The following is a 27,171-nucleotide window of genomic DNA, read 5'->3' on the forward strand; positions in this document are numbered from 1 at the left end:
AGCTCAAAGTGAAAGCTGACCCCAGATTTCTGCATTTTCATGAGTCTAATTTGATTGAAGTTATCAGACAGTCAGGACTTACAGTAAAATTAAAATGTGTATCTATAGATAATATTATATATTCTTACATTAATATATAGCTATAGACATATATGGTGAATTGCAGGTATAAGAATAAGGCTGAACAAGCTTAAATCTAACAACTTCTGAGACTGGCAAGAGACAGAAGACAGCTTATCTTCAGTTGCTCTCCAGTTTATACTTTCATATTGCTCCTAACCACAGATAATTTATTTTTGTTGTTCTTATTCTCACTGTGGTCTAGTTACAAATCTTCACTGGCACGAACATAGGTAGAGCAGTACTGATAAGGCATTTCTGAGCTTTACCACCTCTAGTTAAACTTCTGCTTTGTATTCCTTGGCAGTTGCTTTGCCATGTGATGATGGGTTTAATTTAGAAATTAACCTAGGTTTCCCAGAAATGGTCCTCATCATAGTCCCAATAGCAGAGATAAAGGAGATCCTTGCAACACTTGGGTAGCACAGATGATGCAGAAGCAGATCACCATAAAATGAGAGTAAGCACTGAAGTTTAAGGTAAATTAAGTCCTTACATGTAAGATTTTAAAAATTTTTTTTCATAGATTTATAAATTTGAACAGTTGATTGAAGTGACATAGAATGTTGGATGAGCTTCTAGGAAAGCAGATGTTTGTGTCCTTGAGCAGAGCAGGCTTATGATCCTTCCTCCCCAGCAGTTTTAATCTAAGTTGATCACTGTGAGTTTCGAGGCACTTCTGCCTTGACCTTGAGGGAAATGCACAGGAGTTCAAGAGATCTGATGAAGGCATCATCACTGTGTTACCTCTGACTATAATTTGTGAATAGCAGCAGACCAACTGGCATTAAAGGTTAGAATGAAACATTTAAAACAGAGGAGGGCAATGGTATTGTTTTCAAATTTTGCAAGAGGTATTAAAAATAAAACTATTTACTCCTCTGCTCTCTAAACCCCCTTTAAAGCTCCAGGTATGAAACCAGTTGGGTTTTTATATATAGATGTAAACAGTTGCTTCCTATTCTTTGATTCAGAAGGCTAAATACAAAACAATATTCAACACTCAGAGTAATTTGGGGGTCTTAATTTTTTTTTTCTTATTCTTGTGCATGAGAAGTTTGTGGTTTAAATGAAGAGTTTACTCTTTGTACTCAATTGAATACAAATTTATTTTATTTATGTATCTGTTGAAATGCATATGTATATATCTGTTAAAACCCTAAGCCATATAGAGTATTGGTGTTTAGATACATCATTACTGACCTTTTCAACAACAGATATTTATTGGATAAAATACATACTTCTTTGATAAAATAGAGCTTGTATGCTCAGTGTTGTAGTTCTAATTATTTTAAGTTACTTTATTATTGGAAAGGCCATTGTATAATCTATGAACATTTGAGAGTCATTTCCATGAAGACATGACTTTGTTCAAGAAAAGACCAGACATATCAAGTGGGTCTTGTAAGAAATAATTTCTAATACACACCATGAATGTTGTATGTAACAAAATCACAAGGAAGAGAATGGTTATGAACACAAAATGAAAAATGAGATCACCTGTGTAGATGATGCAAAGGGTAAGCACGAGGACAAAATGAAACCCAAAATGCTGCTGATGGTGGATGGACAGGGGATGGTCACGTGAAACTTTACTGCTTGCAGTGGGAAGTATTATGTCTTTAGACGTGTTACTTTGCTGGAAGTGTAGAAAAAGGCATATAAAGCAATTCTACCTTGGGGACAGACAGCTATTAACCCTGGAAGAATGCTGCATTAGTTTCTGACTTCCACTCCTCCCAAACTGTTTGGGAATTAAGACCCAAGTGCTGTAGTAGATAACACTTGATGACATAAGGGATTCAGGGGGAAAACTCAAGGCCAGTGTAGACATCAAAAACAGTGTCTTGGAAAAACCTGCTGCAGAGGCTCTGTGTGATAGCTCTTATGGCCACTCCTGTGGCTTTTTGAAGGGTGCCTGAACCTAGACTCTTGTCACCTTGCTACAGCTGTTAACCTAAGCCCTTGTGTTTACCTTTTAGCCATGAACTACAGGATGCTCTTTATTAAAAGAGAAGCTGTTGCTTTTTTAGAGATCTATTTATAAAGATTTGCATCTATGTCAAATAGAATTTCTTTGAATTCAGTGTTTATCTGTCATGCCTAGAGGTGTGGACAATAAATGAAAAACATGAATAGGAAGTAGTGTCTCCTGTATATCAGAACTGTTGGAATGGGAAACATCTGAGTAGCGACTGGCAGCATTTTCTCTGATGTGTAAATTATTTTTGTCTCTGATAAAGAATAATGGAGTTTGGTTTGTAGTGATGCTGGGCTCTCTATATTGCTCTTTGTGTGTTCTCTTTTTCTCTGTGTTCTCTTTCTCTTTTTATCTGCACAAAACATTTCCTTGTGACACAGCAACAGAGCACTAGGCAAATAAACATTTACAGCAAGTGAAATGTTTTATTTATTTATACACTCTGCCCTACACTGGCATTTTACTTAGGTCAGCATCTCACTCCTGAAGCAGTTGCCCACATGCTAAGCTGTAATCTGTGTTCTGGAGCAGAATTGGAGTGCAAGAATGGGGCTGCTTTAGGAGAATGCAGTGTGGGGCTCACCTTTAGGTAAACCCTTGTCATCAGCTGGCTTCTACTAAATGTTAGTCCATGGGGCTATACTGGAGTGAAAGGGGCAATAACCCCCTTGAACCAGCTGTGGTCTTTAGCACTAGCTCTTGGGGCTTTTTGCTTATGTAGAACTAGCTGAGTCCTGTGGGGACTGTGGACTTTCATCTCTATGAGGAAAAGAACCCAGTAAAAACTGCTTCATGGTGAGGGATCTTCTCTTTGTTTGAAGCCCTCACAAAGGTCATCTGACAAACTGTATTTGAGTGATTTCACATGAAATAAAGTAAACTTCTGTGTGATTCCAAAGCACCTCTGCATAGTTATTACTGATCAGTTGTTACTATCATGAACAAATGTCAACTTTCAGCTCATCAGCACAGCCTCAGAGCAGGTTTAACTTACAGCTGTTGAAGTGCTTTCAGCTGCAGAAGAAAAATCTGAGTAAAAAGTGCTCTTCTCTGAGTTTACACTGACACTGGACATGCTGCAGTCTCTAAAGATGCGCTCAGCTTTCTTACAGGAATAGGAAAAGGGATTTTTGGCTGACAACTTCGATCAAATTACTTAATGTCCTCCACTTCAGCTGTTTGTTCTGTAGGAGCAGAACTATTCAAGAGCAAAAAGGTTATTAGCACTTAAGTGGATAAATACCTGATCTTGCAGATACAGCAGGTAATTAAACACTGGCCTTCCTGATGTCTAGGATGAGTTTGCAAACACCAGTCTGCCTGTGCATGTACAGAAATTTCCTATGAACCATTAATGATAGAACAAGAGTCATCTACATACACACAATTGTAAAATTAAAATAAATAAAATAAATTTAAAAAATTAAATTAAATAAAAAAATTAAATAGTAGTAATTAAATAATTTTTAAAATCCTTCTCAGTATTGCAAAAAAACTAGTATGTAACCCATATGGAGCTGAGCATTAAAAAAATTGAAGCAATAAAATTAAGTGTTAAAGATGTTTGTTTCTAAGGGAAGCTCCTGCATAAAGGAGTGCTCCAGTGTTGTCAAATAAGTGTGAGAACACTGAAATGTTGACACTCAAGAAGAGGACACTTATTCTCTGCCTGGTCAGTGCATATTGATTTTCTGTAGGATTCCTTTTATTTTTAGTTCAAGAGGAGACAAGAAGGGGAGCAATGGGTTCTAATACTGCTTTAAACCACGATCACAGATCACTGCTGAAATCTTGTGGACATCCAAGACTTGTTGGCAGTAGGTGACAGATAATTTGCAGAAATGGTAGGAGGGGAGGTATCCTCCTGTCATATTTAGAAGAAAACATTCCACCTGTGGATAAGACAGTGCATGTGTCATTATGTAGTGCTTCCTCAATGGCAGGATAGGGCATTAAATGAAGGTGATGTTGGAAGTTGGGACATGCCATGCAGAACTGCTTGTTGCCTCAGTTTATTTTTGTAATCAGTTAGAACTGTAATTATCATAGGTATTGTTACAAAAGTATGAAAAGTCTTAATATGAACCCAGACAATCTGGTTAATTTTTGTAGCTGCAAGGCACTGTCCCACTGAAACAGTTGTGTCTGCCAATGGACACTTGTACTACTGCTTTATCTGCTCACTCTGATGAACCTTGTCTATCCTTGAGATGAAGGTAAAAGTGGCATGAGACTCTTACAATCTGATTTAGCTTCTCCAGCTGTGTTTGTTTACTTGAGCCTATATTTGCACCGAGCTCTTATTTTAGGTTTTACATTGTTCTTCAAAGAACTGGCTTTAAAGATTAATTAGGGCAGGGGGGGAGTGAGACTGTGTGCCTGCAAGGGAAAATGTGACTGTGAACCTAGCATTAGAGCACTGACCTGAAAGGAGGGAGAGAGGAAGAAAGGAGAGGGTTGAAAAGCACTCATAGTGGATTCTTTGAAGAGTAAGTATAATTACTCTCCTTGGAGGGAGGATGGCAGAGATAATGTTGTGTATATATATATTTGCTGGAGTACTATGTAATTGTATCACAGGATTAGCAGTCACGCAGATGCTAACAGCTGTATCTCATCTGATTTAGCATGGATGCACATCCTGAGAGAAGGATTAGCCTTCTAAATTATACTGAAAAAGACATCCTTGTGTGGTGGTTTGCCACCACTGGCACACACATCGGGTATTTTAGGCTGCTGTGTGAACAAGGCGATGCATTACTGAAGGTCACAGTGGCAGCATGTCTGCCATGGAGCTGCACAAGTCATCAGCTTCATGTGAGATAGGGATTTGAATCAAACAGAGCTCCCTGCTAGACTGGCATCTGCAAAATGAAATGGGGAGGTACAGGCATTGCTAGTTCCAGCTGCAGTTCTCAGAATTTGGACAGGAATTTTTTCCTCTGTCTTCCAAAAGAGTTTTTTCTTTAAAATATACTGATAAAAGTTATCCCTACAATAATTACATTTTTGTTATATCTATTCCAAAGCTCAGAGAAGTATTAGAAAGATAAAAGGAGTTTGGGCAGGGAAGGAGAGAAAATACAAAAAATCTGAAATGGTAAATAACTATTTACTTCATTGTGGATTGAGACATGTCATTTCTTTCCTTTGCAACAGAAAAGAGCTATCAGTGTGTGGGCCTAACCTTCGCTTGTTTTTCCCATGAATTTTTTTATGAAAAGGAAGCACACTTATAGTATGTAGCCCAGATGATTTCATGGGAAAGGGCTTGGTTTACAGCACAATGATTCTGTTTAATACTTTTTTTATTTCAACAGGAAATATGGGGTGTATAAAATCAAAAAGGAAAGAGAATCTGCATGGAGATGGGCTAGATTTGAAGAATCAACCAGTACGTAAAACTGAACGAACTATTTATGTGAGGGATCCAACGTCCAATAAACAGCAAAGGCCAGTAAGTAGATAGTCTCAGGAGAGAATTCCTGTAGCAAGAAGCTACAAAAGCATGACTGGCATAACTTAAATTTCAATCCAAAACATATGCATGGAAAAATTCAAATTATCATTAATCCATAACTGGGCTTTTAGTGTTGGGCAGTTCACCCTCAGTGAATAAGTACCTAGAGGAATAAAAATTAAAACAAGGTGGTTTGCTACTTTGTGTTTGTCATAGAATTCTGCATAAAAAAAGTAACTTGGCAATGCTCGAACAGATGTAACTATATCTGTAGATGACACTAGAAAACCTGAAGTAGTTTAGATCCATTTTTTAAAGCATTGGTGTTGGGTTTTTAATAGTTATGGGACCCAGGTGTTGGTTATTCCAGTTAAAGGCTGAAGTAATCATAGGGGATTCTTTACCAGCTCTAGTCAGCTTTTCTCACTGATAGGCCACTACTTGGCCTTGCCTGAGGTGAGTAGGTAACGATGGGAGGGGAGCAGCACTGTGCTGTGCTGGGAACAGGCTAATGTGTTCCATGTGTGCTGCCTGGCATTGTAAGGAAGGGTGCTGGGATGGGGAATTCTGCTGGGTACCAAGTGGTTTTGCTGATTTGCAGCATGACTGGTACCTTCTTTTTCCCCCACCTTCTCTACTGCGCTGAGGAAACTGGGTCTGCTGCCTGCCCATGTTCAGGGACCTGCTCTCCTCTCTCCCCAGCTGACACAGTGAACTCAGTGTGCTCTCAGTCAATGAACACACATCACCTTTTTTTTAAATTACTCTTTTTTTTTTTTCTTCCACAGTCTTAGTGGCATAACCATACTTGTAGTGCTTTTAGCATGACAGCTACACAGTAATAACTGTCCTGCTTAAGTGCCCTACCTAAAGCCTCTTTAGCAGAAGGCCCAAAGCTGTGAATTTCCTCCCTAAAGCTTGTGCCACACCTTCACAAGGTCTGAGCTGCTGAATTTAAAATCTAGGAGGACTTACTATATTTTTATATTGTCATATAAATAATATATGTTTTATATACAATATATATTTTGAAGAATGGTGGAAAAAATGTTTGCATTTCCTTTTAAGACATAATGAGATGATACCAAAGCAACTGTATAATATGTGATTGTCATTTAAGATCATCACAAAGATCTGAAACTGCTTAATTAAAGACATATTTTATTGTAGGCAAACGCAGAAGCACAGCTCTTACCAGGACAGAGGTTTGTGAGTCAAGGTATGTTTCTGTAGAAGTCTCACAGCTGGATGCTGTGCCCATGTCAGCCTGCAAAGTGATGTGAACATGCCTTTGTCTTTTTACTCTTGTAGACGCAGAGGAGCACGGGGTCATTGTGGTAGCTCTGTATCCCTATGATGGCATTCATGAAGAGGACTTGTCCTTCAAAAAAGGAGAAAAACTAAAAGTTATTGAGGAGTAAGTATGACAATATTGTTGTATTGCAGATTTTCTCTGGGCTCATCTAATTCTCTCTACAATCCTACTCATACCATGGGTGTATGAATGATAAGTCAGCTCCCTTATGTGTGATAATACAAATGCTTTATGGAGTTATTCCAGGCTGGATGGGACTTTGAGCAACCTGCTGCAGTGGAAGGTGTTCCTGCCCATGACAGAGATGATCTTTTGAGTCCCTTCTCACCCAAACCATTTTTGAGTCTGTGGTTCTCTGACTTGGCAGCTGGCCTCAGTAACAGTGATCAAACATTGATCCAGTGGAGCCAGTGGCTTCTCAGAGCACTCTTGACTTCAGATCTCAGCAGACTAGAACCTAAAAGACAATTTATCATTTTCCCTTCCTGTGAATACTACTGTTGTTGTTTTTCAGATCCGGAGAATGGTGGAGAGCAAAATCTCTCACTACAAGAAAAGAAGGTTTCATTCCCAGCAACTATGTAGCGAAAGTAAACACCCTGGAAACAGAAGAGTAAGTTCTCCCAGTATCCAAATTCTGACAAACTTCTTCACCTTGGTGGTGTATCCTTTGTGGGTGGGGAAAGAAGTGCTTCTAACTGTTTGAAATACTTTCCAGGTGGTTCTTCAAAGACATAACCCGAAAAGATGCAGAAAGACAACTCCTGGCTCCAGGAAATGGTCCTGGGGCTTTCCTTATCAGAGAAAGTGAAACATTAAAAGGTAGGTTTTGGGGTGGTACTTTGGAATTGATATAGAGATGAAAACATGCAGTCAGTCTACACAAGAATTGGCATTGGATGTGGAGTAGTTGCAGTGCATCCTATTGTGTGAGTTTTCTGCAGTTCTGTAGGAGTGAGAAGAATGAGAAAATTATCAGAAAAGAGAGAAGAGAGTTGCAGGCTAACACCCAAAGCTGAGATAAGGTGGGGAAAAAAGTGTTATGTGTGTGATTACACCGACAAGAAGCAGGAATGAATAAAGTGGCATCTTTTCTCTTCTTTATGTTGGTGACTCCTTTACTGAAAGACATGTTACTGTAATAGTAACTGCTGCATTCTATATCCCTCCATTATTGGGTCTGTACCTATTGCTACAAGTTTAAAATTTTAGTTAGTGCCTAGTGAGGGTTTTCAGTTCTACAGTATAGTGGGACTCTTTTCAGAAAGCTTTTTGGTAAAATTTTGTACTGTAAACAGAGAGCTTTGTGCTGAAAAGCTTGGTGAAGTCTCCAGGCTCTTCAGCTGGGACTTTGAGAAGAACATGAGGAGTTCTGCCCCAGCCTATGGATTCTGACTGTAAGTCTGGATGAATATTCCAGCTGGATGCTGTAACACTGTACCCTCCAGAGGAAGACACATGAAGACTTTCAGCAGGTCACAGGGTAGCTTTTTTGGCTCTAATACTGCAGATTCTTGACTAAGTATCATCTGTAATGGGCCTATATCATTGTTCTCCCAGCTGAAGACTCCTAAACGAAGTTCTCAAAAGAAGTCTCCTAAATTCTACATAGGGTACTGAGAGTAAGGCAAAGTACCCCCCAGAATCAGTGGATATATGTGTGAAGAGAGATAAGGGGGCGAGATCCCTTTTTACCCCTTGAAAATGGACAATTGCACAAGTAGAAGAAACAAAGAATGCTGTAGCTAAAGGTAGATGCTCTCCTGCCCCAGTTTAAATCCTAAATGATGTTAGGCTCCCTAGGACTGCCTAGGGATCAAGAGATCTAGCACATCAGCAGATCTGCTCTCCCTCCTCTATGCCTGAAGCCATCTCCAAACTATCCATAACAACCAGCAGGTTCCTTTTTCAAAATGCTGATCTCCAGATTTCAGCTTCTGCCTGAGCAGGGTGACAGCCCTGGTCCTGCTCTCCCAGCCACTTCTACTTGATCTGGGGGACTTTCTGCAGAACTGGGCACTGAATGTGGAGCTGCCTGGAATATGGAACAAACGAGTTTGTTGAATAAGATTGAAAAAGAAAGTGTAGCTGTAAGCATTTTGGTGACCAGTTCAGGGCTGGTTTTTGCTAACTTCCTCTGGTGGATTGCAAAATGCTTTTTGAGGAAATAAGTGTGTAAAAAGAAAAGCAGACAAAATGGTGGTTTTCTTAGGCTCAACTGTGCGTGTGTGGGCTCTGTAGATTTTTGCTATCTGTTAATGAGTATTCCTTCTTTATCCACAGGCAGCTATTCTCTCTCCATACGAGACTATGATCCAGAGCATGGCGACGTTATTAAGCACTACAAAATCAGGAGTCTAGACAATGGAGGATTTTACATCTCTCCAAGAATAACTTTTCCTAACATCAATGATATGATCAAACATTATCAAAGTAAGTTACATAATTTAGTGAATTACTTAATAGAATGCATTTGTGTATAAATAATATTTAAAAATATTAATAAAGTCTATTAAAATTTCCTGTGAAGGAAAATAAATAGTTTCTTATTTTGTTTCAAAGCTTTTTTTTTTTTTTTTTTTTTTTCTAAATAACTCAGGCATGCATGTTATCAAAGATAAAATAAAACTGATTGGAACCCAAGTATTGTTGTTACCATAACCAGTTCTAGTGCTGATTGCTCTGTGGCATGCCATTGTGAAATGAAGACTAATTCATCAAACTTAGGGTGATGTGAAGCTATAATAAGAATAGCCTGCATTGTAAATAATATTTTATTTGAGAGTAAATTTTTATTCATAATTAGCAGAAACACATATAGACTTGCACATGTTGTCTTGTACCTAGTGTTGAGTGTGAAATTGGTTTTATTTTTCCTGTAAATGTATTTGTTTAATTATTTATTTTTAAAGGAAGAAACATTCCATATACTTCAAAGAAGTAAAGTGGCACCCACATAGAATATATATGTTTATTTTAAAAAAGAAAAGGGAGGGTGAAAAAGGGACAAGTCTACCTATGTTTTAGCTGCAAAACTGACCTCTCGTTCTGCATAACCTCCTGCTGCATAGCTCCAAATACAGATTTTTTTAATCTTGTAACTGAGAATAAAGACAAGACAAAAAAAAAGTATAGGACATAAAATCACATAGTAATTTTTTAAAGCCATTTTGAGAACTTGGCCATGAAATTTTTCCGAATAGTTAGTTATGTGTGTTAGCTGTTCGACATAGCTGGAAAAACTGAAAATTATTCAACATTCATATAAAAGTTATAGCTGGTCAGTGTCTGGAGGAAAAATAATGTTGACCTACTTATGCTTGCATGCACATCTGTCTGAAACCATGTTGCAAAAAACTTTAATGACAAATTCAGAATACGGACCCCAAACCTGACTCCAATGTGCATCTTAATCAACATAGTATTGGTAACAAGATCCGATATTGTATTTGCTTGGTGCAAATTGTACTAAAACCCCTTAATAATCTGACAGTAACCAGATGCATGTGATACTTTTTTTTATTAAATTTGTCTCTGAATGCAAAATTTCAGATCAGAAACACTTAAACTTTTGTGAAAGCATGAGAAAGGTTACATTTTCATCATAGCATCTGGTTATTTTGAATATTATTGTGGGCTGGTTAGTGCAGTTAAGCAATGTTTGTCTTAAGTCATGCAGCACAGGAGTGTAATGTATTTTGTATTTTGTTTTCTTCTTTGAAAACTAGAGCAATCAGATGGCTTATGCCGAAAGTTGGAAAAAGCCTGTATAAGTCCCAAACCTCAAAAACCATGGGATAAAGATGCATGGGAAATTCCACGGGAATCAATTAAATTAGTGAAGAAACTTGGAGCTGGTCAGTTTGGAGAAGTCTGGATGGGTAAGTTTGTTCTTCTGAAATGAGTATTTAACTCTGAAGAAAGTGTCATTTCAGAGTCAGTCAAAAATATAGTGGACATGATCCTGATCCTATATACTTGTAAAACAGCAAAATCAGGCCCTGAATATACCTTCTCGTGAGGAGACAGGGCTTGTAAAAGGGGGTAGATACCTCCCAAGGAAGTGGAACAAATCCTTTTGGTGTATTTTAAAGGAAAATAATAATGCGTAAGCAGAGTAATTTAGAAGGTCAAAGACAGTAGGGTTTTTTGTTATGTTTTGAGGTGGAAATAAAAGATTATAGTCAGATGTGGCTCCTGAATCTCAAAATCCATGACCCTCTCAGAACTTTGTTTCAAATCAGAAAGTGTTAAAGAATATTAAATAGAAAGAAACAATTTCTTTTAGTGAATTGTGTATAGAGATTTCATTGTCCATTTGTGAAGAAGATGCTTCCTGCAATGAAGTGCTGGGTGAAAAAAGGGAACAGACTTAACCCAAGAGTGTTTGCCAGTGTGCTGCTCAGAAAGTAAGTGATTTATGTAGTAAGAAGACTAGAGATTGAACAGCCCATACCTTGAATCATCAGGCAAGACCCAATAATAAAATAGTCATCAGACTTACAAGTTGTAAATATTAATGTATACCCAGCAGAAAATGATAGCATTAATTATTATAGCCAGAATAATCTGCTTTCTTGCTTTACAAGCAGTATTTCCTCAGCCTTAGTGACTCCTTATTGGCAAGGGGCTATGCCCAGTGTCACATTCTGTGAAAATGGTTTAATCATCTTGCTTTTGAAATGCTGCCTGTTCTGACATCAGAATATTCTTTTGGCTTCCTTGTTCCACAGTGTTCTGTGCACTATTCATTACTTACACACTTTTTGCCAGTTACCATCTTACTTGAGGTAAACAATACCTTCCTCCCAAAGTCTTCATTCAGATGTTTTTTCTGGTCAAATCATTCCCTTAGCCTTTCCCTGAATCTCTTTTTTGGGATGTTATCTTTAAATAGAAATAAATTTGTTATAGTTAAAACAAAAAATCATATTATGGTGATGATGATCATTATTAATTTTAAGACCTAAGATTCTACAGGCAGAGCATTTCTGAGCAATTTAAAAGTGTATCCCAAAGCTGGCTAGAAAACGCAGAGCTGTGAAGAGGTGTCTGATAATCCATGGGAGTGTGTCAGTCTGATGAGAATGTCATTGCTTCGAAGAGATGCTCTCATTTAGAAAAGCAAAGCACAGCCTCATGCTGTTTGAGTGGCAAATTACACACACACAACTACAGTGTCAATCAGAAAGCTCTAATTGAGTCTTAGGTGCAATCTTTTGGTATAAATCATGTAAAAAGTGCAAGCAACACATTTCTATAATAAATATAATATAGCCAAATTTAGCCTTTTATCAGCCTTTCATGAGAAAAGGCTTAGGAAACCCTCTAGCTATGATATACGTGAATGACAGTTTAGATACCAGTCAGGACAAGTGTCAAGCATTGTGCAGTTATTTCTGTCTAATAAACCAGGGCAAAAAATGTTTAACTTACACTGAAACACTGTGGAAGGCTTTGTGGTAGGAGCTTATCACCTGCTTGAAAATGCAGATCATTTTGGGAAGTCACTACTTCTGCACATACACACAGAAAAGAATAAAACTTTAAAAGGGTGTTTCTGCTTCAAGATGCTTCCTCTTGTTCATGTCATTATTTTAACATCTAAATTGGACCTGAACTCTATGTCTGAATTTCTGCACTGTGAGAAAAACTAATGTACTGTGAAAGTTATTGCTACATTTCCTCTTCTTTGCTTTCTTTCTGAAGTGAAAGAGAATGATTTGCATGGCACAGATGCTCTCAAATCAGGAGCATGGTTAGTCATAGAACCAAGGAAGTTCAAGATGGAAAAGCATATCAGGTCAGCTGTGTGGTGCAGGGTGTCAGCAAACACTGTGTATTGTAATGATCACCCAGGGATTTAGGGAGTTATGTAGAGGTACTGAGCAATAATCTGGTTGCTGTGCTCTCCTGATTGGAGAGCTGGTTGTTACACAGCCTCCTCACAGAGACAAAATTATTTTTCAGCCATCATGTGAATTAGAGAGAAATATTGTTCCATGGATTAATTATTAAATAGATTTCTTCTTGATAAAAGATACTTAGAATTGTGGTTTCAGAGGGAACAGGGTCACACTCAGAGGAACTGTGCTTTTGAATAAAGAAAGATGTAGAGCTACTGGACAAAATCCAACAAAGAGCCACAAAGACGATGAGGGGACTGGAGCATCTCTCTTTTGAGGAAAGGCTTAGGGGGATCTTATCAGTGTATGAAAATAGCTGAAGGAGATATGCAAAGTGGATAGAGCCAGGCCCTTCTCTGTGTTGCCCAGGGTCAGGGCCAGGGGCAATGGGAACCAACTGAAACACAGGAGACTCCTTCCAAACACTCACTGTGTGAGAGACAAGCACGGGCACAGGCTGCCCAGAGAGGCTGTGGTGTCTCCATTCTTGGAGAGAATCAAAAGCCAACTGGACACAATCCTGGATATCCAGCTCTAGGTGTCCCTGGGGGTGTTGGACACAGATGCCTTCCACAGGTCCCTTCTGAGTGTTTCTGAGAAATATGGGAGTATAGAGATAATACTGATACTGCAATGTGAAGATATGCAGTTACAGCTTTTGTAGTCTTTTCTTTTTAGTATCTCTATAACTACTTTCTGGGCTTCCATGTGGACATCTTCCTCTTGAACAGTTTGGAGGAAATTAACTTATATTATGAAAGGAGTAAGAAAATCCTAGGAACAAAAAGCAGGTCTCCATATGCCCCAAGCACTTGGCTGTGTTCCTGTATGTCCTGTGCAGAGAATTTGTTTTATGGGCAGGTGCATCTCCTCCAGCTCTGAAAAGTGGCTTTTAAACAAAGAAAAGTTGGAATCAGTTTACCAGTATTTTCTATCAAGACAAGCTCAATTTTATTCATTTTTTAGAGATTTTCTGGGTTTAGGCTAACAAGTTAGTGTTTATGTGTGCATTTTGGTGATCAGTTGTGCAGCCTGAGCTTTCTGCCTTCCCGTTTTGTGGGCTGTGTGGAGATGAGTGAGAGATGGAGCCACTGCTGCCTTATTCTGTTCTGCAGCTGAGTGATGGCTGTAGTAGGTGAAGGAGTGAAGTGCTGATGTGCAACTGGATGCAGAGAAGCTGCTGTTCCTCAGACTCTTTCCCAGTACTTCTTCTCAACTGCTCCAGCCATTATCTGCCTTCTAGCAGTGTCATATCTCCATAGCTTAAGCAAGTTGTTCCCAGTATACCCTGTAGGGAATTACTGGGAAAATAGAGAAAGGGGAAAGGTGCATATTAGAGGCTTGTTCACAAAGTTCTGCATCTTCAGTCCTGTTCAGAAATGGCAGGCTCGACCTCAATTGTCTGTTCTAAGTTCATATCACACCTTGGCCTGATTAAGTCTATGCAAGAAATTGGAGACAACCTGGATATGCAAGATACTACTCTGTCAAAATAATAGTAATCAACTCCAAAATAATTACCTGAAACACTAAATATTTTTGAGAATTCAATTCTAACCCGTAGAGGAGAACATGGCTTGTTGTGTGAGACATCATCACACAGTCCTCAGACTTTCATACTATTGCTTGCTTCACATTTGGCTTATACAGTGGCTAAAATGCAACGAGACTGACTTCCCACCATGGTATGAAGGGTTTTTAGACCATGGAGTTCAGTGCCTCTGAGCAGCTATTTTAGTGATGTGGTGAACCAGAGCAGCACTGCAAGAGCAGGGTCTATGTTTTATGCATTTTTGTTCCTACTGTGAACTGATATGATGTGAATCATGATGCTCTGTGGTATTAATAATCCATGAAGAGAATTCTCAAGCAGGGCTAAGAGCAAAGTTAACAAGGCAAATGCAGCGATTATGGTGTAGTTTATTAATGAGTCACATCTTGCTTGCATCTCAGGTGTAAAAGATTCTCTTATTCACTAAACACTGAATTAGAATATGAGTAATATGTTCTTTGGAAGTATATTTTCTTCTGCAGTTGTTAGAAATACCAGAATGTGCTCATAGAGCTCACAGCCACCTTTGTTATGGTGTTCCATCCCTCCCAATGCACGATGAAATAAATGAATGTGAGATATATCCAAAATCAGGTATTTTTAGTGCTCTCACCAGCTGTTTGTTTTGTACATTGCCACCAGAGGGTCAAGGTAGACTTTTTTACAGCAGAAAACCTCAGTATCACAGAGATGTTGTAGTAAAGCAAACTATCTATAAGAAAGACCCAAGTTTGATGGATATCTCTAGTGAATGTAAAATACTGTTACATAGTTAATGTTAAGTGTGTTGGTCATAATTGCTTCACTGAAATAGTTGCATTAATTAGTATGTTCAGTAGAGAATTCAACAAATTGAGAGTGGAGCTCATGCTCTGTTTTAGAGCATGGGATGGAATAGTAGAAATGATACAAATAATCTTCCTGCTTCTTAAACAGAGAGAAATATATTTATTATCTGTTTTTCTGGTAGTTATAAATCATATACCTGAGCTTTAACAGTGGATTTGACCTGTAGCTGTAATTTCTTACTACTAGGTAGCTTAGAGAAATGTCTTATGTTTTTACCTGACCGTGTTTGGAAAAATAGATTTAATAATCATGCAGGTAAATATTTTGTGATTGTGGCATAGTGGCTTTTCTCAGGTGATGATCCTTCTTCAAAAAAGGTGCAGTGCTCTTTTCAGAGCAATCACTTAAGATCTGGAAACTAGGTGCTTGCTTGGCCACTGATTTCTTTTGTTGGATGATAAATAGCATGAGGAAATGGTGGATTCAAGTTTAGAGGTGTATCCATCATGGCAATGATCTGGATTGTTACTGAATAAGGAAATGAGGCTACTTTGTTGAGTCATGAAGGTTTTATGTCTTCTGAGAAATATTTGCACAGTGTTACATTGGGTATGGTGGGGATAAAAGTTACATTCATATCCCTCTGTCTCACTCCTTTATTTCTCTTATTTTTCAAATTGAATGACTTCACAAGATAAACTTTAGGATCAGTGCTTGCTACTCTTAATGCTATTTTAACATTTATTTAATGTCTGGCAAACATTAAATCTGAAAATAGTTCGCTGCTTTTCTGTTTACTGATAGTTGCTTTTTATATAATAAAGGTAGAAGGTTACACTAGAAGGTTTGCTAAACAGAGAAATGAACCACAGCCACATTCCCCTCCACTCCTGGCATGGGCTGTGTGATAAGTTATCAGGTTTTAAATCTTGTGCTGAGCACTGCAGGATTGCAGTCCTGGCAGTGTGTCCTTGTTGGTCACGAGAACCTTTTGACTGTACTTTCCTGTAATGCTCCGTTTTGAGCACTAAGGGTTACAGGAAGGATTATGGGCATGAGACTGGCATGCATGAAATAAGTGTAATCATGGGATTTAAGATACTTCAGAATCTTCCAGCCTGTCCTTGGACTCTGTTGTTCTGAGGCAGTTTAAGTGGACATTCACTGAAATATGCCTTGGCCAAGTATTTAGGGACTACTGGTCAATGGAAACTTGGTATGAAGTAAGATCATTTGCTTGCCTTTTCTTTTTTTTTTTTTTTTTTTTTTCAGATAACTGTTTTCTGAAATAAGGAATGGATCATTTTTCTCCGCAGTGCTGTATAAGTTGCAAAATAAAAAGGAATTCTAGCATAAATATTTGTGCTACATCTGGCACTTGTTGTCATGCCCTTAGCTATTCCTGGAATCCAACCTCACCTGCTTTACAAATTCCTGCTAGTTGGGACACTGTGGGCTGCGGAGTGACTTCAGTGCACTGATTGCATTTCCTCCTTGTAGGTTACTATCATAACAGCACCAAAGTGGCTGTGAAGACCCTGAAGCCTGGAACAATGTCTGCACAAGCCTTCCTGGAGGAAGCCAACCTCATGAAAACACTTCAGCATGATAAGCTTGTTAGGCTTTATGCTGTAGTGACCAAGGAGGAGCCTATTTATATTATAACAGAGTTCATGGCAAAAGGTGAGAAAAACATTGGATCTGTGTGCTGATTTGGGCTGAGGTAGAGTTAATTTTCGTCCCAGTCTGTGTTTTGGATTTGTGCTGAACACAGGGCTGATAATATAGAGATTGTTGTTGCTCAGCTGGGCTCACACAGAGCCAAGGCCTTTTCTGCTGTTTGTGCTCCCACGCTGGTGAGGAGGCTGGGGGTGCACGGGAGGGTGGGAGGAGACACAGCCAGGACAGGTGACCCCAACTGATCAAAGTGATATCCCAGACCTTATGGCATCATGTTCAGTATATAAAGTGGGGGAAGAAGGAGGAAGAAAGGGACATTTGGAGTGACAGTGTCTCTTTTCCCGAGTAACCATTGCATGTGATGGGGCCCTGCTCTCCTGGAAATGGCTGAACACCTGCCTACCCGTGGGAAGCACTGAATTAAGTCCTTGTTTTGCTTTGCTGGTGTGGACAGCTTTTGCTTTTCCTCTTCCTATTAATCTGGCTTTATCTCAGCCCATGAGTTCTCTACCTTTTACCCTTCTGATCCTCTGCCTGGTCCCACTGGTGGGGAGTGGGTGAGTGAGTGTGTGGCTGCATGGGGCCTGGTTGATGGCTGGGGTTAAACCACGACAATCTGCAGGCAATAGTTGAGTGAATTCTTCTTCTTCTCCTAAACTACTTCTCTTTCTTTTTAAAGAAAGGAATGATAGAGTTATTTTTCAATGTTCAAATATTAAAGGAAGGAGCATCTATCCTTAAGATGGCCTGAGGCTTTAATTTTATGACTCATTACTGCATTTGTGAAATAAACCATTTTTATAGTTTTCTTAAATGCAGCATTTTCTATTGTTTCTGAATCAGAGGATAATCCCCAGAATAGCTCTGGTTCCTTTGGACTCTCTAGCTAACTTTTGTTTCTGGTATCACAGCAAGGCAATTGGAACAAACTTTAGGAATTGCCTTATGTGGGTCTTGAACTGATAAAGGTGTGTGTAATAAGATGAGTGAGGTATGGTCCTGCAAGAGTGGCTGCACTACTAGGAAAGGACTCTTTAGAGCATTACTACACAAAATATGCCAAATTTCCTTCTCAGATTATCTTGGGTGGTAGTTTTTCTTGATTTGTTCTGTTTTCAAGCAATTATGCCTGGCAACTTAATGAGCAAATGTTGAGACATTTAGTCTGTATGACTTGGAAAGGATTGGTGGATGTGATTCTCCTAGACAGCTTTCCTGATGGTCCACAGAGTAGGGTGCTTGTCAAACTCAGCACCCTTGAACTGAGGTATGGTCTCATGGGAAACAGCAAAGCTTGAATGTCTGACCTGCTGATTTGGGTGTTCCTGCTGTTAAATCATGCAAAGAGACTGTCTTACTGTAGTCAACTTGAAAATGCATCAAAATACCTCACTGCGTCACTTCTGTTATCCAGAAAATTGGGGAACCAATGTGACCTTTATTTTTGTAATAAGATGCATTGATTTAATCTTTCTCTGTTTTAACAGGAAGTTTGCTGGATTTTCTGAAGAGTGACGAAGGAAGTAAATTGTTGCTTCCAAAGCTAATCGACTTTTCTGCTCAGGTAAAACTTTAAAAATATGCTCAAAAATATAGGGGTTACTTCTCTGAGAGTCTGAAACTCTTACTAGGCCATTTTATCCTAAGGGGTTTTTACATTAAAAAAATGCAATTTACAGATCGATTTTGAGTAAATATGGTTAATTGAAAGGAGGAAATAGAAGAGGTTTTAAAGGGTATATGTGGTTAGGCTTAACTCTTAGATACTGTTGGTGACCTGTTCAGATGGCAGCAGTACCCAGCTGCCTTCCTTTGTGAAAAGGCTGCTTTCAATTTGAGTGGCCATGAGTTGAAAGTGCAAAGACAAGTTTGTGAGGTTTTACTTAGCAGATTCCTTCAGAGTTAATAAATGTGTCATTTTTTTACTTCTTAAGTTAGGTTAACTAGTCAGACTCCTCTTGTGTACTCTTCTGGATTTCAAATACTTAGGTAAATTATTGTGAAAGGGTTTTTCAAGTACCAGTGTATGATTTATGCTCCAGGATGATTGTTTTAAAATATACAAGTTACCTCTGTCTTAAATGAAATCTGAAGAGAGACTCCAGACTGATTTGTGTGTCAAAGCCTGAATAAAATGTCTCAGAGCCCAGTGTTTTGTCTTAGACAGTTATCAGGATTAGGTGTCCAGGGAGGCATGTAACAAAAACAGAATAATAATTCTGCTTTTGCAGGTTGTACTTTATGTTAGTAGTAGGTAGTGATGGCATTTCTGGTAGATTATTGTTAATCAACCTTTTTTGGAGTTGTTTTTTTATGCATTAGAGTTTATAGATTGTTGTACCCTATTATGCTATCTTATTATAACTCATGAGGAAAGATGGGAAAACAATAAAAGGTATAATAAAACATTAGGAATTTATACCAAAAATTCACAATAAGAATATTATATAAATATTTTATGTAATTATTGCTATACATGTAATGATAAGATTAGACATTAGAAGTATTTCCCTACGAAAAGAACTGCAAAACACAGTAACAGGGCTCCTAGAGAGGTAATCAATGCCCCAAACCTAACATATTTTAAAAGTCATTTGGTCATTGTCCTTAATATATGCTTTAACTTCTGATTAAAGTGGTCTGAATTGGTCAAGCAGTTGGACTAGATGATCACTGAAGGTCCTTTCCAACTGAAACTATTGCATTCTACAGTATATTATATTGTTATATAGATGTTCAGTGTATCAAATACAGGTTTTTATTTCACATAGACTGAATGAAAGAGCTATTTCTCTTATAATTATTGGTTTAGTGTGGCTACAGGCTCTCCAAATTTCCTGAACCCTTTGGGTAATTTGTCCTTGAGAATTTATTTTTAGTGGGATAAAAGTTTGCAGGTATGGAAAACCTGCTGGATCCCAGGTCATGGTCTGAAGAGATGAGTAACAGTGGACAGACAAGAAAATAAAAGATAGCTTTGAAATTAGTGTGTAAAATTCAAGAGAGAAAAGAATGTCTGTGAGCATTGATATGAAAGGAGACCTGAGATGTGGAGAGAAAAGCACATATGGATTCACAGCAGACCTTTTTATTCTAGTTAGGGATATTGTGTTCATTTTAAATTAATACTGTGTTTTTAGCAATGTAAGGCTTAAAAGGGGTAATGAACTAAAGAGCAACTCTGTGTACTACTTGGGTAAATCACTTCAAGATAACAAGGGTCAGAGATTGTCATTCACAAAGCTTTGAAGGTCGCTTCAAATGGACATCACTTGTCACCCTGATCTGACAGCAGCCTCTCAGAGCCAGTTCCTGCACTTGGCCCCAGAGGCCAGGACCTTGTGCTGCACAGGTGACATGAGAGGTCCCTCTTGTCATATAAGATGTAGACCATCAAGAGAAATTCCTGAGACTGGCTTGCAGTCATCCTAAAGGAATGTTCAGGAACGACTCTCTGAGGATTTCTGGCTGAGGCCCAAACAAAACTTTGGAACAGAGATATCGGGATTTTTCTTAGGGAAAGAATTTGTAGGGTTTTTTGAGCACATTTGTAAAGAGCCCTTAATGCCACTATGTGATAACAGGACTGTGTGGAATAGACTTGCAGGCTGCATGTGTGTGGTTCCAGACCAGAGATTTCCCTCTGACCAGCACAAATGTTCCACCTGTCTTTTCTGTCTCTGGCAGTCTGAATCAATTGATGGGTCTTTAGGGCAAAAGATGGACAAAAATCTTTTCAGACCTCTGATAAGGTAACCTGTGGATTACACTGTTCCTGAATGTAGGCTGTGTGTAAAGGAGAGCAGAAAATGTGTGTACTTTTACGGTGTGACTCTGGTTTGTACAAATGGAAAACTAATTTATTCTTACAGAAGTGATATTAACCTCTCTGCAGAGCAAAGGGGAAAGAAATTTGGAAAGGTATGTTTCAGAAAAAGTTAAAATTAACATGGAAGGAAGCCTTATTCTTAAATAAGATCAGGCTGCTTTTTTTTTTTTTTTTTTTTTTTTTCCCTTGGTGGACACACACTTGAGCTTTTCATTGCTCTCTATCACACCATTCTGGCAAAGCACTTTGCCAGGCCATCCCAGCCTCTCAGGAGCACTGAAAATGCAATAAATGGTAGCTGAGCATTAGCTTATTTTTGCCCTCATCCATTTGTCATGTTACAAGACACAGGAGGGACTGGGAATGTGAGAAAGGGAGAGAAGAATGTGGTCTCTGTGACTATTAGCTGGCTAAAGAATCTACTACAGGCAGTTGTACAGGACACCTCAGCTGAAGCTGATTTTCCAAGTGAAGAGAACTGTAGGTTGTTGTTTGCATTACCAGGCTGTTGTTTATTGCTTCACTCTCTGAGTTCATTACTCCTTTGCTTTGAAGAGTCTTGAAAAAAAAATGTGTTCGCAGAAGGTGACACATTCTGACTTTGCAAAATGAGGACTGCTCCTCTGGGTCAAATAAACAACTCTTTAAAAGTAAGCATTTCCAAGCAAGTAATCAAATACACTCCTGCTCTGCTATACTGACTTAGCTGTTTAGTGAGGTGAACACATTTGCTGATGGACATTTTTGGCAGAGATAGCTGTTACTGGGTTACACTTACATCTAGTGCCTACCTAAAGTTACAGCCGTAGGTTCTGGACTTTGATGGTTTACTTTCTGTACTAATGGTCATGATTTATGAAATGAGGTTTGTGGGAAAGATGGCAAGAAAATGCTTGCTAGGAAGGCGATCCAGCTCAGTTTCTAAAGCAACCTGCTCTCTGACAGAGCTGAAGGTATCTCTTGTGTTTTAATCAGTGTATTTGAACAGGGGCTGGGGGAATTTAATAGTAGCTGTGCCCTGGCAAAGACAATTTTATCCATTGGAGATGAATGTTAGAAGTTTCTGAAATGAGGATGTTTTAAGGAGACTGAGTTTTGCAAATGTGTCTTCAAGCACATACTACAGAGCAGAGCTGTGACTCTACAGAAGTCAGCACCAGCCTGGCTCTTTCAGTTCCTAAAGCAACTGGAAGATTCAGGGTTTTACTAGTTGGTTTCTGTCTTGCCCCAGAGACAATTTACCAGAAGAGGCTCCAATTCTATGTTTCACATTTCCTGGATTCATATTTGTTCCTGCTTGATTAGATCTGCTGAAAACGACACGACAGGAGTTCAGCAAACATTTTGTATGTGTCAACTTCCTGCTTCTTATGCAAATCCGTTACCTTCCATGTAGGATACAAGTGTAGTGGCTGTGGTTAGGAATATTATACATGTTTTTTACTAAACAAACTCATAACTTTTGAAAGGGTCAAAGCTTTGTCCTAAAAACTGTCATTTCTTCTTTCTTATGCAGTGCTGATACTTTTGTTAATTCTTCTGTGATCTACAGCTTGACTGGCAACTTCTTTCTGTCTTTCATGGCTACAGTGCCATCGAAATAATAGTAAACTTAGAATAAAATTAGTAGAGATTTTTGATGCAGTGTTTTAATTCCTCTCTCCCTTTTTTTTTTTTTTTTTTTTTTGAAGTCATAGTAGAAAGTCATACCTAGATCACAATTAATTTTTAGTCTTATTTGGCATTGTGGCATTTCGACTGTGTATTCCTTTCCATGCTTCTTTGATTTTTAATGATACACTCTAATGTTCCAGTGCATAATGATACACATTACTTTAATAATATTTTTCCCTGTGAGTCTGCTTTAAGTACATAGCTGCTTGACTAAGGCAAGAGGAATATGATTTTTCAACCTTTCCTGGCTTCACCTTTAGGATAAGCACTGCTGCAAACTGAAAATTGTTATTACACTGATGTATCATTTGAAGATCTGTGTCTTTTGCAACAGTTTTCAATGGCCAGATACAAAGGGTCTACATCCTCTTCACAGACAGTCATGTAAAGATTAACTGTCTTTTTGAAAACTCAGTGATCAAGAAGTATATTTTATTTTATTTTATTTTATTATGCATCTGGACATTATTGAAAGGTACAGTTATTGAAAGGTTAATCCCAGACCAAAGACCGCCCTGTCCAGATCAATAACACTTCCACATCAAACCTTTCAAAGCTGCAGACTGTTTTTAGTGAGGCTTCTCCCTAGGAACTGAGAGAATCACCAGATTTAAGGCAGTGCTGAACTCAGAGTATGTTCCATTATTTCCTCTGCTTAAAATGCAGCAACAGGATGCTTGTGTCCACCCTCAGTGTTTTGCATTCATTTCCAGTCTGGTTTTTGGGCTGTTTTACCTGCTTTGGCAGGAGCATCCCACGAAGCTGTGGGTCAGAGCAGCCCATGTGGGCATCTGGGAGTAGCTCTGAGGCCACTGTCCCACACACAGCATGACTTGTAGCTGAAGCTTTACAGCTGCAGAGATTGGCTTATGAAGTGATGTATTTCTCCTGGAGGACTTTTCTGTCATTCTTATCCTGGGTGCATAGTTCCCAGAATGTAGAGATTTGTTTGGGTTGTTTTTAAAAGGATTTAATTTGGGTATTTCTAGAAGTGTGTGTCAGTAGTTCATTAAAGGTGATGGGGAACTGCTCCCTCCTTGGCAGTAACACTTGAGCAGTGTAGGCAGAATTCTCTTTTAAAGGCCACAAAACATATTCCTGAAGCCCAAATTAGCTTTCCCATCCTGCTCCCAAATAGACATTACGTGTAGCTGAACAGTCTTGACAGGTACCAATGATCATTAAAAGAGAGGGGAAAAAGGCTTTAATTTTCTTTTGTTCATATGAATTTCTCTAGCATTAACATTTCATTTGGCAGTGAAAACCCAACAGTAATCATTAGAAGTTATCACGTGGGCTCTGGCACCCATTCTCTCAATCTAAAAATCTCGATTTTTTTCTTTCTTCTTTTCCATAAGCAAAGGTTTAATGTGATCAAATGCGTGAATTCAGTTATTTGGTCACTGTGTTTCCCCTCCTTCACTGATTTAAATTTCCTTGCTGTTAATTTTTTCCTTGGAATTTTCTGCATTTTTCAGTGAATCTTGCACAAATAAGAGGAAATAAAATCATCTTTCCAATGGCTTTTCTTGGTTGGACTTGGAAACAAAATATCATGACCACAAACATTTCTTTTGTGAAGTGATTCTTCATTCCCTATCCAGCAGTTGACCCAAATGTTGTATCTGTGCAGGGAAGGAGAGAAACTCATTCCTTTGTGGTGTTTGATGTATTTTTGGGGCATCACCAGACCTGTCAGCATTTTGGGTGTATCTGCCATGCTGGCCAGTCCAAACTCAGCATCGATCTTCCAGCAAAACCTTCCCTTTCATCTGTGCTTCCTCCCCAAACCCATGTAATGGCATGAGAGGAGGGAGAGGCAGAGCAGACTGTAAATTAAATACTGCTCTTCTGTTGTGTCTGTAAGTCCCTAATAAGACTCTCAGTGGCAATTATTCACTAGTAGCTACTTCCTTCATTAGCAAATGTTTTACTTATTTCTAGAAAATGTGAAATGCAGGTGTTGCTCATTCTCTCCATCAAAGTTTCTTCTTGGTTTAGTGTGAGAACCCCCCTGCACTGTGCAAGGGCAATGTCACACTTCTCTGGAGAATGTATCTGACTGTAAGAAGAGGTTCACAGTGGAAGGAAGTGGGAGTGCAAGTGGCTCTATTTTTCCATTGCTTAAACCGAAAAAGAGGAACAAAGACTGTGAGGTTTTGTGTTGTAAGTGGTGGCAGTGTGTGCCTTGGCAGTACCCCTTGGGGACTTTTTAAAAACGAATAAGCAGAAGTGTTGTTCATGCTCTCTTCAGATTTGGCCAGCTGCTTCTGCCTGCTTTACTGCACAGCTGAAAGGAGCACCTCTGGTGCTGGGGAGGGATCTGTGCACTTGGCTGCTCCTCAGGTGGAGAGGAAAGAGCTTGTGGTGGAGGTGCCAGGGACTGTCACTGGTGAAGGACCCTCACTGCTTTACTGCTGCTCCACTGGCATGGGTGTTCCCCAAATCATATGGCCAATAAGGGTCTGTCACCTCCCACGGACATCCCAGAGAGGTCCCTGTGGCACAGGTGGAGCCTTGACTGGGAATGTCCCATCACCAGTCTCACAAGAAAGATTAAGGCTGATGGCTCCCAAAGACATGGTTTCTTTGTCTCTTTTCTTAGCTCCTCTTAAACTTTTGGGCAGAATAGTCTACACATCAGTTTTATTACTCTGAGTTTAGAAATTATTATTTCAGTTTCCTTTTTTATTTTTTTCCCCTGAAAAGGAAAATGTTTTTCTTCAGAGGAAAAAAAATGTAGCCCAGAAAAAAATCACCCCTGTGCATATTTTGAGGTTATTAATCCTCAAATTTCCAATTTGGTTTGGAAATCAATTTGGGCTGCTGAAATGCAGATTATATTTGCTTATGATACTATCTGAGAGCTGGCTGTTGCCAAAAATTTCTCATGTATGAGCAGGTACGTGTTGTTGTAGAAGAAAATAAAGTTGTTTCCCCTATCTTAGTAATTGCTTCCTGATTGTCCAGGATAGAAAGTTGTTGGATTTTTTTAACTTTCTCTGTGCTGTTGCTTTATCAGTACCTGCTTCATCAGAACACCTGTATCCTAAGCGATTAATTCCTTCGATTTTCTTAGTATTTAGAAAACAAACTGGTTAATAATTTAGGAAAGAGGATGTTTTAATAGAAGTCTTAGGAACATTTTTTTCAAGATTCTGTTTCAGGAAATGTCTTTCATATGTATCTAATCCTACCAGCTGTTATTCACTGAAATAATTCTTTTAGAGCTGCTACTGAAAACAGAGTTTTGGAGGACTGGATCTGCGCAGAGGTTTTCCATGGCAATAGCCCCTTTCCTGGCTTCCATCTAAAAAATTCTCCAAAGACACCAATAATGAATAAATAGATGAGGCTTTGCTGATGCCTTTCAAGAAAGAGGGATCAGACCTGCTAATGGAGCTGTATGGTATTGAAATAGCAAAATAGTTTTTCTTTTGGTTACAGATTGCAGAAGGGATGGCATACATAGAAAGAAAAAATTACATCCATCGAGATTTGAGAGCAGCGAATGTTCTGGTTTCAGACTTACTGATGTGCAAAATTGCTGATTTTGGACTAGCGAGAGTGATCGAAGACAATGAGTACACAGCAAGAGAAGGTATGTATTTTTATTTTTGTCTTTAAAACTTCAGCCTCTGGGAGGCAGTGAGTCTGTATCTAACAGAAATAAGGTCACCAAGAAGAGAAAGTGTTGTAACAGCTTCCTAGGGGCAGCATTCTAATGCCAACAACTTCTAAATGAATAAAGGAAACAAATAACCTTTCTGTTCTGCCCAGGCTTTTTTGACATGTTAAAGACAAAGACAACCAAGAGTATTTATTTCATACAATTTTTTCCTAAATTGAACAAGTAATTGCACAGTCACAGCTTCCATCTCACAGAATTAAAGGCCAAGAAACTGTGATCTTATAGTCTCTTAACTTCCTTAAGTGCCATATGGACCTCCTTTCACTTAGGGAAAGGAAGAAACAGGTGTAGTTGCTGGTAGCAAGAAAAGCTTTAGCAGAACTGGTTACCTTTGGAAGCTGTTTGACGAGCTGCAGCATTAATTTGCATGTTCAGCAGCATGGTAGGGACACTGGAAGGCTGGGTCATGTCCCTGTTTGGCACATGGATGGGAGGTCACAGGGTGAAGACTGGCAAGAGGAAAAATGCACTATGAAAAGTGTATGTGTGGGTTTTGCCATGAGCGTTTTGCTAATGTTGTCAAGGATCCTTTCAAGAAGTGCTTTGTTGGTTGTAGTGAAGAGTTTTTATTTATGTTTCCATGCAGAAGGGTAACTCTCCAGAGTGGTTTGTGAGTGCCTGGCTTTCCCCTTTTCCTTTTAAAGACACTGCCTCAGGTTTTCAGTCTGGATGGATACTGTGATACCGTAGGGCAAGAGGGGAGGAACTAAAGTATGAAGAAGAAAGAGAACAACACACTACAGCTGAGATAAAAGGAAGATGAGCTATTCAGAAGTCACTGAGTTATAGTAATTCAATAGATCAGTAGGAAGGGTCTGATTAAGCAGTTTTCAGAGGTACAGACCCGTATCTGTGGGTTTTAGCTGGCTCTGGACATCATATATTGATTAAATTAACTTCTCAGGTTATAAATTTTTTATGTCAAGTTTCTTTGATGTGTTTTCTGCTATCAGAAAAGTTTCCTAGCTCACCTGGTATTTTGTGCCAGAATGTTAGAGCAGGCTAAAAAGGGCTTAGAGAGACTCTGCTTGTATTACTGCTCATTGTCAAATGAATTAATGTAGTATTCCCAACAAAGGCTGCCTGGATGTTCTTATTTAACTGAAAGGAGTTTGCTTTTATATGGCAATTTCTGGAATCAGTTAGTTAAATATGAAAGACAGTTGTTTTGAGA

General features: G+C 38.9%; 1 protein-coding gene across 6 annotated transcripts in view; it reads left to right on the forward strand.

Annotated features, from left to right (window-relative positions):
* The window catches only part of LYN (LYN proto-oncogene, Src family tyrosine kinase), a 49,987-nt gene that overhangs the window by 15,908 nt on the left and 6,908 nt on the right, over positions 1-27,171 (forward strand). For 4 of the 6 annotated variants that reach the window (XM_066331200.1, XM_066331208.1, XM_066331226.1 and 1 more), the window contains exons 2-11: positions 5,422-5,558; positions 6,732-6,780; positions 6,873-6,978; positions 7,391-7,489; positions 7,595-7,698; positions 9,160-9,309; positions 10,605-10,757; positions 16,624-16,806; positions 18,291-18,367; positions 25,754-25,907. In XM_066331200.1, coding sequence (XP_066187297.1) covers positions 5,427-5,558; positions 6,732-6,780; positions 6,873-6,978; positions 7,391-7,489; positions 7,595-7,698; positions 9,160-9,309; positions 10,605-10,757; positions 16,624-16,806; positions 18,291-18,367; positions 25,754-25,907 — 1,207 coding nt within the window. In that variant the 5' untranslated portion in view covers positions 5,422-5,426. Of the gene's footprint in view, positions 1-3,686; positions 3,774-5,421; positions 5,559-6,731; positions 6,781-6,872; positions 6,979-7,390; positions 7,490-7,594; positions 7,699-9,159; positions 9,310-10,604; positions 10,758-16,623; positions 16,807-18,290; positions 18,368-25,753; positions 25,908-27,171 lie in introns of those variants that run through there. The other 2 variants (XM_066331217.1, XM_066331235.1) reach the window with 2 other exon arrangements.

The sequence above is a fragment of the Sylvia atricapilla genome, chromosome 1 (genome assembly GCF_009819655.1).
Source record: "Sylvia atricapilla isolate bSylAtr1 chromosome 1, bSylAtr1.pri, whole genome shotgun sequence".
Lineage (NCBI taxonomy): Eukaryota > Metazoa > Chordata > Aves > Passeriformes > Sylviidae > Sylvia > Sylvia atricapilla.